The 16,226-nt window shown below is 33.1% G+C and overlaps 1 protein-coding gene across 4 annotated transcripts in view; it reads right to left on the bottom strand.

The window, feature by feature from the left end:
* CNTN1 (contactin 1) overlaps positions 1 to 16,226 on the bottom strand; it is a 399,377-nt gene that overhangs the window by 110,988 nt on the left and 272,163 nt on the right. For all 4 annotated transcript variants that reach the window (XM_073020625.1, XM_008002892.3, XM_008002893.3 and 1 more), the window contains exon 15: positions 6,939 to 7,059. In XM_073020625.1, the coding sequence (XP_072876726.1) occupies positions 6,939 to 7,059 (121 nt within the window). The remainder of the gene's footprint in view (positions 1 to 6,938; positions 7,060 to 16,226) is intronic.

Genomic DNA, 16,226 nt, shown 5'->3' with positions numbered 1-16,226 from the left:
GTTTTTCTGCCCCAAATACTTGAAAAACTACCTCAACCATTCTCTTTGATTTTGACTGTGATGATTTGGACCCAGATCTTTCTGCCTTTATATGTGTGTCTCTTTTCTGGATCTCTTCCCGTGTGTGTGTGTGTGTGTGTGTGTGTGTGTGTGTAGTGTGATGAGGTATGTATACTTACATGCCTGTTTAACTTGGTGTGTATATTACATAGAACCTTTATGTCTATTCTTCCCAACTACATCATAATTATATTGCTTAATTTAAAAGTCCTTTTTAATTTATTTTAGCCTGGCTTACCTTAATAATAATTTCAAACATAAACCCATATTTGCTTATTTAAGAAAATGTTGAATGTAAAAATTCTTGAACACAACGTGAACATTTATGCTAGATACCACAGAAGCCTAAAATCTGATTTACCACCAAGAGTTCCAGAAACTTTACACATGGCAACATACTGTCCTGTGGCCCTTATTAATATCCAATGTCCCTGAGCTAGTCATACAAATAGAACCCTAAATAATCCAAGAATTAGAGATTATATCTGTTTATAATGCATGTCTTTGGCTTTATTTTTTCCTACAATATTTTAAAAATTATATATTTTATATTAGCATGTGCTAGATAGTGGGAACAGAAAGAGCAAAGAGCAGAAACTGAAATCAATAACTTTTACTATTTAGTAAAAATTAGTAAAATAATTTGTCCTACCAGCTCCGGAATAGATTTGATAATCTTTCTGGTATAGTGAGTTTTAGAAATTAACTATAGCTTTTATTTATCCATACTTTCTGGAGAAAGTCTAGTACAATGAGAAGGCTGGACTGGGGTCCCAAGATTATTGTTTGCCACCATGTAGATGGGTCATACAGGGAAGGAACTCTTTCTCTCAGAGTCCAAGTTGTTAAATGAAGGTGTAGGAACTTTCTAGATAACCTATAGGATTAATTCTACATTTAAAATTGTATTTTCAAATTTGAACATAAATGCAGAGATTTCGTGTAGTTACTGTGAAAAAGTAGTAAGGAGAAAAGATGTAACTAACACATGATTTGCTAATAAAAGGACCATTAGAACACTTTTATCTTAGAGAAAGAAAATGCTTATCTATTCCATATTTCTTACAAAAAAGAATAGTAATTTGCCTGGACCATCATCTCCAAGTAAATGCTTCAGAACTAATTTTGTCTGGATAGTGAACAGTGGGATACTCTGGATATTAACTCTGCTAATGTAAACCAGCTGGGAATAAAATACTCAAGAGCATTTTCCACAAAAAGACCTTTAGGCAACTATTATAGAACTTTAAAATACTACAATATTATCCAAACTAAAACGTATATTGACAGCTTCCATCAGGCTTATTTATTTGTTCCACCGTGTTACCTTAACTTATCCAAGAGTTTAAAAATGGTTTAGTAATCAACCAAATAGTCTTCTTAAGAAAAAATCTGGTAACCACGTCATTAGGCTAAGCAATAAAAACCTTAACAGAGTATATCAATAAAGATGACCTCTAGCTAATATCTCTCTCCATTCTGTAACTGTATTTTTGCCTTAGAAATAAAGTGGAAAGCAGCACACACACACACACACACACACACACACACACACACACTCTCACTAACATGGTGTTTTCATCTAAATACAACTCCACATAAGGTAAAAATAAATAAGCTTCTAATGTAATAATGTAAACAACACAAACTTCTTTTGAGGATAAAATGATTTACAGAGTTTTCTTATTATTTGTTTTAGTTTCAGCTACTGTTTTCCCAAAACATTTTAAAATTCTATACAGCATATGTTGGAGTTGAGAACCAGGCCAAAAGAAAAAGTTTAGATAGTAAAGTCATCTTATTTTTCTTTTGTTTGCTTTTAAACTCAGATTTGAGTGAAGAAACATCATTTAATGTAATATATAAGATGTAACAAATATATAGTAGATAAGATATAATCCTAATTGCATTTTCTATTTTGGCAATTTCAGTGGCAAACATGTTTTGTTCACCCAGGTGGCAGGAAAGTGTTCCTAAAAGCCAGAAGCATTGCCAAAATATTTATAATACATCAGAAATACCAGAGAAAGTTGTAATACATGTACAAGTTAAAGCCTAATTTCTTTTTTATTTGGGTTTTTATGGTCTATTTTTGAATGTTGTCCAAAGGTGCACTCATGAATGAGAATTTAGATTTGGCAAGCCGCACATAGGTTTCCAAAATAAATCTTGCTGTATAAATCCTGCAAAACTTTTGCCTCTAAATGACACTCTTTTCGCTGAAGAGCTTTAGAAATGTTGTTTGCTAAAAAATATTCAAACAGGGCTGTTCACAAGCATCAGACACTCACTTGATGAAGCAACCTGAAATACACTTTTATGGGACCTAAGAAGTAAAAATTTTATTGCAACAACAGAGGAAATTTGTATCAATACTCTTAATGTGGATTTTTATACGAGAAACCTAAAAACATCTGATGTACAATACCTAGTTCTTATTTTAAAACGAAGGCAACATAAGGCAACATATTTAAGGCCTTTAAATATTAACATTTTAAATATTAATATTAACATTTTAAAATATAAATATTTTAAACATTTTAAACATAAGGCAACATATTTAAGGCCTTTTAAATATTAAGTAATCTATAGTGATTTAAGTTCTAAATTCCTTCCGCTATATTTATACAGACCCCTGTCTTAAAGGGGTGATTCTGAAATTACTCTGTCTGCCAACAACATTATTTCCAATTGATGTCAATATGTGTTCTTCATAGGAAAAAAATTAACTTTCACAAAATCTTCTATAAACTATTTAAATATCATCATATCAAGCATAGCATTTTAATCTTTTGCGACCATACCTAGCTTATTTTTGGTTTTTTGGTAGAGAGGGGTTTTTGCCATGTTGCTCAGGCTGGTCTCGAAGCAATCTGCACTCCTTGGCCTCCCAAAGTGCTGGGTTTGCAGTTGTGAGTCACCACACCTGGCCATCAATTTTCATTTTTAATATAGATTCATATTTTATTTATTTAAATTTGTTAGAATCCTTAGGGGGCTGGGTTGAAGGTGTCCTATTTCAGAGTAGATAATCTGCTTTTGCCAGGGTTATGAGGACACAAATGTTTATTTATTTATCTTCATCTTCAATTTTATATGTTAGACCTCCTGGACAATAGCGTTTGAAGAAAGGTTACTCTTGCAAAAATAATCTCTATACTGTAGAACGACTAACAGAAATATTGCCAAAGTTAACAGATATAACTCATATAAAAGCCAACTGTGGAAAAGAAAAGTGAAAATTACATGGTCAATAGAATCTCGTGATTTGAAGTTGTTTGCAGAGCTGGAGGATCAGACAATGCATGCAACTTTACTGCCCTCTTTTCCTCAAGCATCTTTGGACCCAGTTAGATGGTAAATAAATTAAAGTGCTATAGCTTTCCATAAGTACACATTTATGCTTTTACAGAATTATAATAGTTCATATCTGATTATCAGGGACATTTTCTACAGATTGTTTTTCTTTGGTGACAATTGCTACTGCTTTCTTCATTTCTAAATCCATACATGACACAAAAAACTCACAGCGGGAGTGTTTGCTCTCAGTAAAAGGCCCCAAGAAATCAGATCCAATGCTACATTTTCCATTGACTATATTTTTCCTATATTTAATTTTAATTTTATATTTACAGGCATTCAGATTTAACCATTTGACTGCTTACATTCTAAGCTCAATATACACTAAAAAGGCAAGGAATAAACTCAAACACATTTTTTTCTGATATAAGTTACTTTCATCATGCTGTATGCATATACTCACACTTGCCCACCCACAATTACAAATGCATGCACACATGCACACACACATGTTGATTAGGGCAGCAACACTGTTCTTACTATGTATTCATTTCCTTCAGGGTGATGTAGGCTAAAAGAAATCCACAGTCTTAATTATGTCTAAATATTTATACTTTTGTTTCAGTCTACTGATAAGGCATAAGCATTTATACACAGAACTAGTTTTGTTATTAAAAAATTTCTTAGTGATCCTCAGATGAAATTGCTTTCCCCTCTACTCTGTTTACTATCCTTCTCACTGCACTAATTTCAGCAGCTGCAGTTCAGATTACTGATATCTGAATATGGACTAAAATTAGTCCATCTCAAATATGGAAAGTTCTTATAGATGTCTACTGTCTACTACATAGCATATTTAATATTTTTTATAAACATGTCATTTTGAAGGGTTGAATGCAAATTGAATCTTTTAAAAGCAATTCACAATCTAAATGTGCTATTAGATTTAACTACATGAAATTTATTAGTTTTTTATACTTTTGCATGAAGTGAATAATCATCTCTTCAATTTATTGTATTAGAGAGTCTTGATCTAGATGGGGAAATAAAGAATAGATTAGCTTTTTAATCCTGTGGGACATTGCTGGCTACAAAAATCTTATGAAAATTACAAATCATTTTACCAAGAAAAGGTACATACAAATAGAATTTTATGTACAATTTCTGGAGGTCCATGGATCCCTTAAAGCCGTATATAGACTCCAGGTTATGATTTCCTGAACTAGATACAAAAGTATAATTAAATGAGTAAATAGACCAATACTAATATCACTTAAGGCAGGGCATGTCTTATACATTACTCACCATTATTATAAAAAATAAAAACAACTGTTTAATTGTATACCTTCTGGTTTAAATATATAAAGCATATTAGAACATCTACTTTATATATGTTTTTGACACAAGTTCTGCAATAGTCAAATATATTTGACTATTTCAATTGCAAATTTCTTTTGCTATGAAATGAATACTTTTTCTATTATTAGAAATAAAGTTTGAAGAATGGTTATGACTTTGCTGACTTTAACAGAGGTAAGCAGTATTTTCATTTACCTGTATGGTTTTATTAGCAGCCTACTATAGTGCAAGGACTTAAAATGCTGTACCATATTTCTACTGAATGCACTCACTGGGTTCTGCCACTTTAAGGCATTTTTCCTGGGACTAAAAGAAAATACATTTTTATTTCTGCATAATATCTGCTATAGCTTCTTTTTATTGACTCTCTATAAAAAATACACATAGTGGTGATAATTTCCTAAGTATGTGTGGACAGTATCATGACTACCCTTGCATTTTATCTGTAAAATTCCTCTTCACTCTGAATATTACATTCTTGATAATACTACAGGAAGTTTACTAAAATGTAATCACGTAATCATATGAAGACATTGATGTCCACACTTGTGACATAACTCCTACTGCAACATTAATGCTAATTATTTTCATAAGCAAGCAATTTCAATTAAACATATACTTTGGCTACTTCTGGAAATGACTTAACAGCTAGTGGTCTGACTAGGAAGAATAGTGAACTAATCCCTCTAATCCCTTTCCCTAATAATTCCTGAAAACAATCAATGTCCCAGATAACAAAATACTTTAAATGAAAATACTGAACCTAAATGAACTTTGTTTGACTTAGGATTTTGCAATCTCATTTTTATTTGTTATTATTCAATAAGTGGTTTATGGAATGTATTTCTAAGTTCATTCTGATGAAGAAACTTCAACTGGACTTCTTATAACTCTATTGGAGAATATATTCAAATGGAGTAAACGGCTTTTCAGCATTTGCCCTGTGTTGCTTAGGGACCCCATATTAACATTGCTCTAGAGGGAAATGCAGGAGCTGCATGAGACCGAATGAAATTATATTGACTCAGGTGTGGAAGCAGAATTAAGCCACAAATATCATTTTATTGCTTATTTCTCTGACAGTGTGAAAAACAAAGGCAAAATGTGCAATTAATGTTCAATAAATATTTTTAGTAGGTGAAATGTGAAAAAATAGTAATTTTAACTGACACTGAGACAGAAAGAAAGAGAGAGCTATGAAACAATGCAAAGGAACTCTGCCATTCACTAAAAAAATACATATATGAATTTTACAACTTAGGAGAGGAGCTAATTGTGTACCGATTGCTATAAAACATATGAGAGAAAGCAATGTATGTTATGAAAATTCAGAAGATAAAAGGTCATATTGGGGAAATCAAGAGAACCCCGATTCATGAACTTAGTATATACTTCAGCTAGGCCTTGAAGGATGAATAAGATTTGGGCAACAAATGATAAGAAAAAGACATGGAAGGAATACTGTGAATAAAGCAAGTGACATGGAAGTTAAAGGGTAATTTTGTGGATTAGTTAGATGGTTGGAGTTGGCTACATGAAGTGAGACATTAAAGGTAAATAAGCTGGGGTCAACACATGGTACTTCTTGGGTGCTAAGCTAAAGGGCAGTCAGTGAAGAGCTATTTATTTTAAACAAGGTGTGCTGTGTTCCCAGCCAGCCTCACTGCTATGGCAGTGGCCAGTAGCAAAGAGGTTGCATTTTTAATAAATGTGTATTCCATCACAATCTCAATTATATTATTCATAAGAACAAAAACACTAATCTGAAAACCAGCAACAAATAAAAACATGATACATGTATAAATTAACTTTACACTCTAAGACAAAAAATATATAACACTTGAGGTAAAAGCAGCATCCGTATATATTTTTTTCCATAGAAATAAAAAAGGAAACAGCACTATACTCAACACACTAAAAAGTATTAGCAGGAAATGAGAGCTTTTGGTAAGTCTCAAAGCATAAACATTTAGTAGGAGGTATGTGGCGAAACTTTCTAGAAGATATGTAGTTAGTAAAACAAACAAAATCAGCGTTGTTTACTACTTGTCTGGCATAGATCATTCTTAGGCATGGGAAGAAGCTTAAGCTCCATTCTTAAGCATGGAATTGAGACTCCAAATATATAAGAATTTGCACTAGAGTTACCAGAAGATTATACATGTTTATGCAAGTCAAATACCTTTGGTTTTATAATTTTAAAATGTCGAAACTCTTACCTCTCACTACAAGGTCAGCTGAAGCTGAAGAATTGTCCACAATTGTCTGGGCAGTGCATGTGTATCTTCCAGCATGTTTCAGCTGTGCGTTTCGGATGAGCAGTTCCCCATTGGAATCCAGCTGTTAGCAAAAACAGCAATTATTCAAATCAGTACATTTTTCACCAATTATATGGCATTTAAGTTAGAAGAGGTAGGTTTTTTTCCCCTGACAAAATGAACACCACTTAAAGAATGTGTTTTAGACATGCTAACTGTATTTTATATATATTTATATTTATATTTTAGACAGCCTAACTGTATATAGGCTTCAGTTTCTCAATTGAAAAATAAAGTGAATAATTTATTAATAAAGTATTTTTTTAGCTTTCATATCTTTAACATTCTATTTCCACTATCAGAGGGTTATATCAAGAGAAACTCAAGGGATGAAATTACTTCATTGATATCTCTTAAAGAGAAACATGAAGGTCTAATAAACATAGTTTTCAGTATCAATGAGTTCAAACAAATGCTATATGGTTTGGAAGAATGATTGATTTGGTTTCACAAAGCTGATTTAATTGACTAGTTTTAATATGCGCCATAGTTCATTTTACAAAGATACTAAATGTTTGCAGAAATTGAGAAAATGTACAATTCTACCAACAAGTACTCTGTTGCCAAATTATAAGTTCTGTGAGAACAAGAGTTTTTGTTTTGTTCGATGCTCTATTCTATTGCCTCCAGGAGTTTTCAACACATAGTTTTGAGAGTCTTGAGAAAATTTTGCTTGTGATGATGAGACATCATTTCAGTGTAATTTCCAAAAGTATCTAATAGTTATTGAATGCCTACTCTGTACCAGGTCCTGGTCTGTGCAAATACACACACACACACACACACACACACACTTTTATTCAATCCTTTTTTGAGAACTGCCCTATGAGATAGGTCTTATTATGTCCACTTAATTAACAATAAAAGTGAGACTTAGAGAATCCAAGTAATTTAACTAAGATAACTAAGGTCACTCAGCTTGTATGGTAGCGGGAGCATGTCAAAGTTCATGTTAATTATCTCCAAGATATTTTCTTAGAATTAAAACTTGGAAAACTCAATTTTTAAATGGACATTTGGTTTTCCTGTGAACCAAAAATATTGATTAACTATTTCAGTCATAAGTATCTAGATACCTATGATGTATCATGCCTGTACATGGAGTGAATGTTTTGTTTCACTATGGGTTCTACCAATAGCCTCTTCATATATTATGTTCCCTCCAGTTCTTGGAAAACATTTGGGCTTGCATCCCATGCTAGATTAATGAGGTTAAGAATAATAGCTGAGCGAGCATATTGGTATAGCTGGTTGAAATAAAATACTAATATCTCCACATAAAGAACTGATCAGTGGCCACACACCTTATTCCATGATATTAGCCAGTCTTAATTTAATGTCAGTTGAGATCTTCTGGTCCCTTGAGGTATAGATTGGCCGAAAATCGAAACAGTTCCCAAGATTTCTACAAATTCCTGGAATAGGGGAGTTTTCTCCTTCTGTCTTCTTAGTCTGTTATTTATTTATTTATGTATGTATGTATGTATGTATGTATGTATGTATGTATGTATGTCATACCAAGGAGCTCCAGACTAGAAATTCAGCACTTTCTCTATTTTATCATAAAACCAAATAGCATGAAGTGTTATCTAGTAAAGTGAGTTTACTGAACAATTGAAGGAGCTGGAACTGGTTATATCAAAAACAAGTAGGGCAAATCAACCTTGAAAAGTATCATCCACTGCATACTTCTGTTTTTAAAAGTCCTGTTGGCCGTAAATTTATTGGCAATGTCCCAGTGACCTTCACCTCTCCCAGTGCTCTGCCATCTTGTTGGCAGCCACTCCTACTACCAATCTCTTATTTCTCTCTTCTCTTCTTTCTCTTGTAAATAAATAATTCTTATTTTCTCATATTAAGCTGTTTGATTGTTTGATTTTTGCTTGGATTCTGACAATATCTATTCGGTTTTTAGTTTTTCCATTTCTTCATTTCTTACTCTTCAATCAGTTCTCATCTGAGTCCCACTGCTTCAACTCGTCTTATTTGACTTCTTGATAGCATTTGGCTTTCCTTCCCCAAATACTCATTTTTTTTCTAGTCATCTGAATTTCCAGGAACTTCTAGGACATTCTTAACCCCTCCCTTTCTTCAACTTTCTTATAAACCCATCATAAATTCTTGAATTTATCCATTCTTTCCATCACAACTGCCTCTTATCTAAACTCCCCACATCTCTCACCTGAACCCCTACATCTTATTTGATCACTACTTCTACCACTGTTCCACCCTATTATTTTCTCTATTGGTTACCTAGAATAACCTTTTAAAAATGCAGGTAGGCCCAACTCACTTGTTTCCATAAAAGCACATAAACTGAAACCTTTAAAATTTCCCTTTCCTGGGACAAAAGCCATAGCATTATGGTAGCCAACTTGATTCCATTCTCTAGGCTCTATCTGATGCTCCAGCTCAGCTAGTGTGCCATCTCACTCACACTCTCCAGGAAGAACATTCTCTTTTTAGGACTGCAAATGCATCTTGTTCTCTTCAGTCTCTGGTTCACCACATTGTCTTGTCTTTTGGAATTGTGATTCATACCCCTCATAACCTCAATACCTTCTCCCGTATCACCTTCACCTCTACCCAATACCAGTTCAAATCATTTTCTCCAGCAAGCCTTTACCTTTTCTGTGGACTAGGCAGGTCCTCTCTCTGTATTTCATTACACTACCATGAAACTTATGTCATATTACATATCTTAAATGCAGTTAAACACTTGTGTGATTATGTGGTTGAAGTTGGTCTCCCTGGCCGACTGTAAGTTTGATGTGAGGAAATAGGTCTGTTTTATTTAGCAGACATGTTGTATCCCTGTGTTGTATATGTATACAGCTGCATGTGCTGTCTTCTCAAGTCCAGCACAGTGCCAAGCAAATAATCACACTAAATATATCTTGTTTGAATGAACTTGTCAAATTATCTAGAATTTTGGTATCTGCTCTTAAGATAATATGTTTTCACCTCTTTTCAGCTACGTTCAGAATTATGTTAGCAAGTTCATATAACCACTGACAGTGACAGCATTTACTAAACACATAATGAGGCTTTTCTTGTGTGAGAGTGAAGTACACACACCTTCAACCTCCATAGATTACCCCTGCACCTAACTCCTGAGCCCCAGCCACGGTGAATAGGATATACTTTGCTATGTGCTCTCACAGCCAGCTTTTGCATATATCACTTGCATGGCCTGGATTGCCCCACCTCCCACTTCCATTAATTGGCTATGAACGTTCAACCCACATTTTGGATACCCCTCCCATTTCTGAAATTGTAAAGCTGGATTAGTTACTGCCCTTTGTACATTTTCATTGTAACTATTCCTTTCTACTGTAATCATGTCACTGTTGATTTTTTCCACTAGACTGTAATTCCTTAAGGAAAGAACCAGGTCTTATTCATTATTACATACTAAGTACTTAATGTAATATCTGACATATAAGAGAATTCAACAAATAAATATTGAATAGATACATTAAAATCTAAAGTGTTTTTTATTAAATAGACATCCTTTTAGTAATTTCAAATTTTTTTTCAGGTATGAGAATGACAATGTTATAAGATAAAATAACTGACTTGAGAAAAACTATTGCTATCCATATCTATGAGATAAACTACCAGGAATGATATATTTCAAATATCTATACACTAATTTCATAAGAAAATGAAAGGTTATTGGGAAGATGTGAAAATTTATAGAGAAAACAATATCACTAACATACAAGAAAACTGAACATCTAACCTTTCCAACCCCTAGTGTAGTAAAGAATTTGGCCTTGCCCAAAGAGAGGTCTTGCCATTGCCCTCAACTTCTAGAAGGTAATCTCTATAATGTCTTTCTTTCCTTGGGAGGTCTTGGGTCATACAGGATAGTCCAATCATATGATTTAGAGTATGGGTTAGCCACACCTGTATAGTCTTCAAGCTGGGTCTGGTCATAGAGTAGGAGTTGGGTCATACTGGAAAATCCAACCATGTGATTTAGGGCAAGAGTTAATTACACCTGTAGAGTCTTAGAGAAGGGCCTGGTCATGCCACAAATAGGACATTTTGACTTAGAGTAGGGGATTTGATTCATGTGGTATCAGTCAACCCAAAGACTGAGATTAACCATGTGAGCAATGAGTCCATCAATCATGTCTAGTTGATGAAGTCCCCCCAAAACCTGTGGACAGAAAGGCTCAGTAAGCTTTGCTGGTTGGCACTTCAAACACACTGCCACATGTCAGAGCAGTCAGAGTAATGCATTTTAACAGCACGGGGAGAAAACAATAGAAGCTCTGTGTTTTGTACTTCTCGACTCTGCCCTGTGTGCTTTTTCCTTTGGCTAATTTTAATTTGTATCCTTTTCCTATAAGAAGCTGTACCCGCGTGTATAATAGCTTTAAGTGAGTTCTGTGAATCACTTCTAGCGAAGCATGGAAACTGAGGGTGGTTTTTACAACCCCTTGAACTTGCAGTTGGTGTCAGAAGTGAGGGTGGTTTTGGGGACTGTGCCCAACTTTGCAGCTGGCCTAACTTCTTATACCATACTAAATAGAATTCATCTAACAAAGAAGGTAAAATATGTTATTTTATTACTTATAGTTGTATTTAAATTTTTTTGAGGTAAGCAGAGAGTAAGACTCATATATAAAGTAAATACGAGTTTTTCTTGAACTATCATAAAAGTTAATTGACATATATGTCTAAGTAATTTTTTACTAGGAAAAGTAAAATATAAAATAATTATGGTAAAATAAAATAAACATTATATGTTTGTTAAATAGACTGTTTTGGTGTATCTTGACATCCTTAATTGAAATGCACTTGATACTAAATATTCAATAATATAAATGTATTAAGTAAAATCTTTCAACTATTATGACACAACATAATAGTAATATTTGGAAAGAATAATGTCTGCATATAAGTAAAAAGCACTTTTTTTGTATTTATTCATTAAATGATCTCAGTACTTTGGTTGCTTTGGTGTCTAATTGAAAGATAATCCTATTACTAAACTCCAGCTCTTTCAATGAGTCATGTCATTAGATTTGAATTTTCAAAACAATCACCTTAGCAATTTAACATGTTTCTTCATTCAACTTTACAACAAAAATTGAGGGCAGAAAGTAATATGAAAATAAACATACTGTGGTATCATAATTGCCCTTTTAAAAATATTTATGTGATGTATCTAATCTTCTTTCTTTCTTAATGAAATTGCTATCTTTTTTCCCTAAACTCTCTTTGAAACATGGTGCTGTTTATACATTTGGTTATTTTATTCTGATAGGAATAATGTGGTCATTCTTCTTATACTGTCACATGTAATAAAAAGCACAAACTATTTTATATCCTAAAATACATGATGCTAAATTTATATTTATTTTCACACTAAACTCTTTTACGACTTGTAATTAAACTACTTTAAAAGTTTAACGTTAAACTTGTTTGAAAATTAACACTTATTGATAAGCCCACTTGCATAAAACAGTAAGAAGCAACTGTAATGTTTATTCTCACTGGTTCTACATTTGGTGAACATGTAGCAATAAAACTTCTCAGAAGGAAAGAAGAAAAGATATAAAGTATCATTCCCAATATAGTTGTGTATGTATGAAAGCACCCCTAAAGTTTTTATAAATACTACTAGCACTTTCCATACCTCAGGAGAAGTTGAGGTTCTCAGTGGTTGGCAGAACGCTTACAAAGCAAGTAAAGATCATGGGCCTCAGCACATTCTAGCCACAAATTAGATATGAATGCTCACTATATTTTTACTAAAAGCCACAGCTTGGCTCAATTACAAAATTCTTCCCTTCATATGAGGAGAGTTGAATCACATACTGGAAATTGTGATAGCAAAGCTCAGGGATGTTCCAAAGTGTATATGTGGTTGACCACTTAGAAGTTTCCCAAGTTTAAATCAAAAGACTTCCAACATATAAATACCCAGCCCTTCCTTCACCTTCCCCCATAAACTAACTGCAAAATCATTTCTTCAATGTAAATGAGTCTCAATGATTATGTTGTATTAACAAATTGAATTAATCCTAGTGAACAAAGAAAGATTCTATATGGTACAGAAAAGGTCTAGATAAAAGAGCTCATAATTGTCACTTAAATAATTCGTTCCATTCAAGTTCAGAGTAAAGGGAGAGATATAGAAGTTTGGATAGAAGTGCATCCTTTAAAGAATATGTTTTATAAACATAAAAATTATTAAATATGTCTGTATGCTATATCCATGAAACAAAACTTTTCTTCTTTACTTTTGGCTTGTTAGAGAAAGCAAAAATAATATAGCAAATATGTCATATCCAACTGCAAACATTACCACCACCACCACCACCACCAACTCTACTAATAGCAGATATTTAGTTAGGGTTAACTAGGTGTCAAAGGTTGTTATAAATATACATGTGAACTGACTTACTCTTAATAACAACCCTATGAAATACATCGCTGTATTTTACAGAGGAAGACACAAAACTACTATAACTATAGCCACTAGTATTACTAGTATCGCTATTAACACTACTAAAACTGCTACTATTACTATTAAAATGGCTACTATAACTTCTACTATTGTTACTGCCACTACTGATACTACTACTGAACTCCTACTATTACCAAATCGAATTTATTGAATGTTTTTAAATGTCTAGCAATGTCCTAGCTACTTTACATACATTTTCCTATTCAATTTCTATAATTATATTTATAATTTCATAGCGCTAATAATGAAACTAAGACTATCTCCTTTTCAATTCTGAGTTCCAGAAGTAATACTCCCCAAGGATTTACTATTAATATTCCCATTTTAGAAACAAGGACCTTGAGATTTTACATTAAACTGTTTGTGGAAGGCTCCATAGGTAATATATAGCCCTAATTTCACCAGGTCAAGCTGTTTCCAAGGTAGTGCTTAATAGATTAGAAAACTGGATTTAGGTTCACTAGTTTGGTAAGTAGATGTGGTGCTTCTTCATATATGATATGTTATTATTTTACTTATTAATTTTTTCTATTTAAATTTTCAAACATAAGTAAAAAGAATAGTACTATCACCATCTATAAACCAGGCAACTAGATTTAACAATTGTAAACTTTTTGCCATATTTGCCTTATCTAATTGTCTAGCTAACTAGCTCTATATTTACTTCTCTCTGTCCACTATCTGTCTTTCCGTCTAGGGCTGAACTCTTGAAAAATAAATTCCGGATATTAGGATATCAGTACTCAACTCATCAACTCATCAGCAATTTCTAAAGACACTAGCTTGAATCTCAAAAAATTGAGGTCATTCTCTCACATAATCACAAAACCATTTTCCTTTTCTTCTTTTTTTTTTTTTAATTTTGAGACAGAGTCTCACTCTGTCACCTACGCTGGAGTGCAGTGGCACAATCTCGGCTCACTGCAACCTCTACCTCCTGGGATCAAATGATTCTCATGACTCAGCCCCTCAAGTAGCTGGGATTACAGGCGTGCACCACCACCCTAGGCTAATTTTTGTATGCAAAATCATTTTCACACATGACATAATTAACAGTAATTCTCTAAAGTTATCTAGTTTTTGTTAGTGTTATTTGAAGTAATTCATCAATATTGAGTCAAAAAAATAAACAAAATGACAAAACAACTTTATTAAAGTGAAGTGATGTCATTGGATATACAAAAAATAAATAAGGTAAGTTGTCCAGGATAATTTCTAAGACTACTAAGATAATTAGTAAGAGTGAGTTTGCATATATATTAAGAGTAGAAGTGTTGAAAATCTCTAAATTTGGCTATTTTTGTATGGAATAAACAATGAGAGTGATAGCTGAAGAGTCCAATTTTGATCAGGTGGCCATTTTAAATGAAAACTCAAAAGACCATTTTCTTTGAGGTTTCTCATAAGCATTTTGAATGATGGGACAAAAACATCAATGCCTTTGATTTGGATCCTATGTTTTAGAGTTGAAATACAACTCATATATCATTATATGGTTTTCAAATTGGTTTCCATTAGCTTTAGAGTTCTAAAAGTTTTCTTGGACCACTTTGTAGAAAAAAGTGATTAGAATGGGCATTTTGGAGATAAGAGGAAGTGAGAGACCCTGTGGATAAGGGTCTTGGCTATGTAGTATGCTCCACAGACACACAAATACACACAGACACACACACACACACACACAATTTCATCTTCAGAGCAATCTCATTTTCATCTTTTGTTTATATGCTGAGGTTCTGATTTGAATTGTCTTTCCAAAAAGCATTTTGCTGCTAAAAACCTTTTTTTACTGTTGATTTTGGAAACTTTGGTGTAGCCCAAACTCTTCATATGACAGAGGAGAAGCCTGAGGCTCAGAGTGACTGTTTTGCCCAGTGTCATATAACTCGTCAGTGGCAAAACCGGAGCAAATGTCCAAATCTTTAGATCATGCTCTGTTCTTAAGCACAAAGTGAAAAAATTAGATAGTTTTTTAGGACTGCAACCTCTAATAACAAAGTAGCATATTTCTAGTATGCTGTAAATAAAACATCAAACACCATGCAAACTCATAAAATGTTTAAGACACCAACATTTTACAGGTTTATTTATCCCTCTTTTTATTGTCTGTTTTACAAGCAAAAAAAGCCAGAATAAGCAATGTGGAGGTGCTTAAATATGTGTGGAGTTCTATGTAAAAGATGTGTCCTTAAATTTTGATAAATTTTGGCAGATCCCTCAAAGCCTATATGTATATATTTTATATTATATAACATATAATATATGCTTTATATATAATATATAATGTATATTTTTATATATATATTATATATATGCTTAATTCCATTCACCTCACATTCTTATCAACAAATGCTTAGTAAGGACTATGAGAAGCTAGGCTAGACAGTGACATCAGCTAACATGGTCTATGCATGGAAAATGTGATGATCTTAAAAGAAGCTAGCCCAACTGAAAAAACACCCAGGAACACAGATACCTTCCTTCGCTTACCACTGGAAAGTAGCAAATAAAACATAGCAGTTAGGTATCAGTACAGGTTTATTAAGGTAGTAAAAAAGAGATCAGAAAAGTTATATATTCATACAGAATAAAGTACAATAGAATTATCTAATTATCTATCTCCTTTCAAACTAATTACTGATAAGGAAAATAGAGCAATTTGACATGGGCCAAATGCTTTTGTATCTTTTGTGGTCACAAGA

The sequence above is a fragment of the Chlorocebus sabaeus genome, chromosome 11 (genome assembly GCF_047675955.1).
Source record: "Chlorocebus sabaeus isolate Y175 chromosome 11, mChlSab1.0.hap1, whole genome shotgun sequence".
In the NCBI taxonomy this organism is placed as follows: Eukaryota; Metazoa; Chordata; class Mammalia; order Primates; family Cercopithecidae; genus Chlorocebus; species Chlorocebus sabaeus.
The sequence above is the reverse complement of the archived record's forward strand: the minus strand, read 5'-3'. Positions and strand labels throughout refer to the sequence as shown.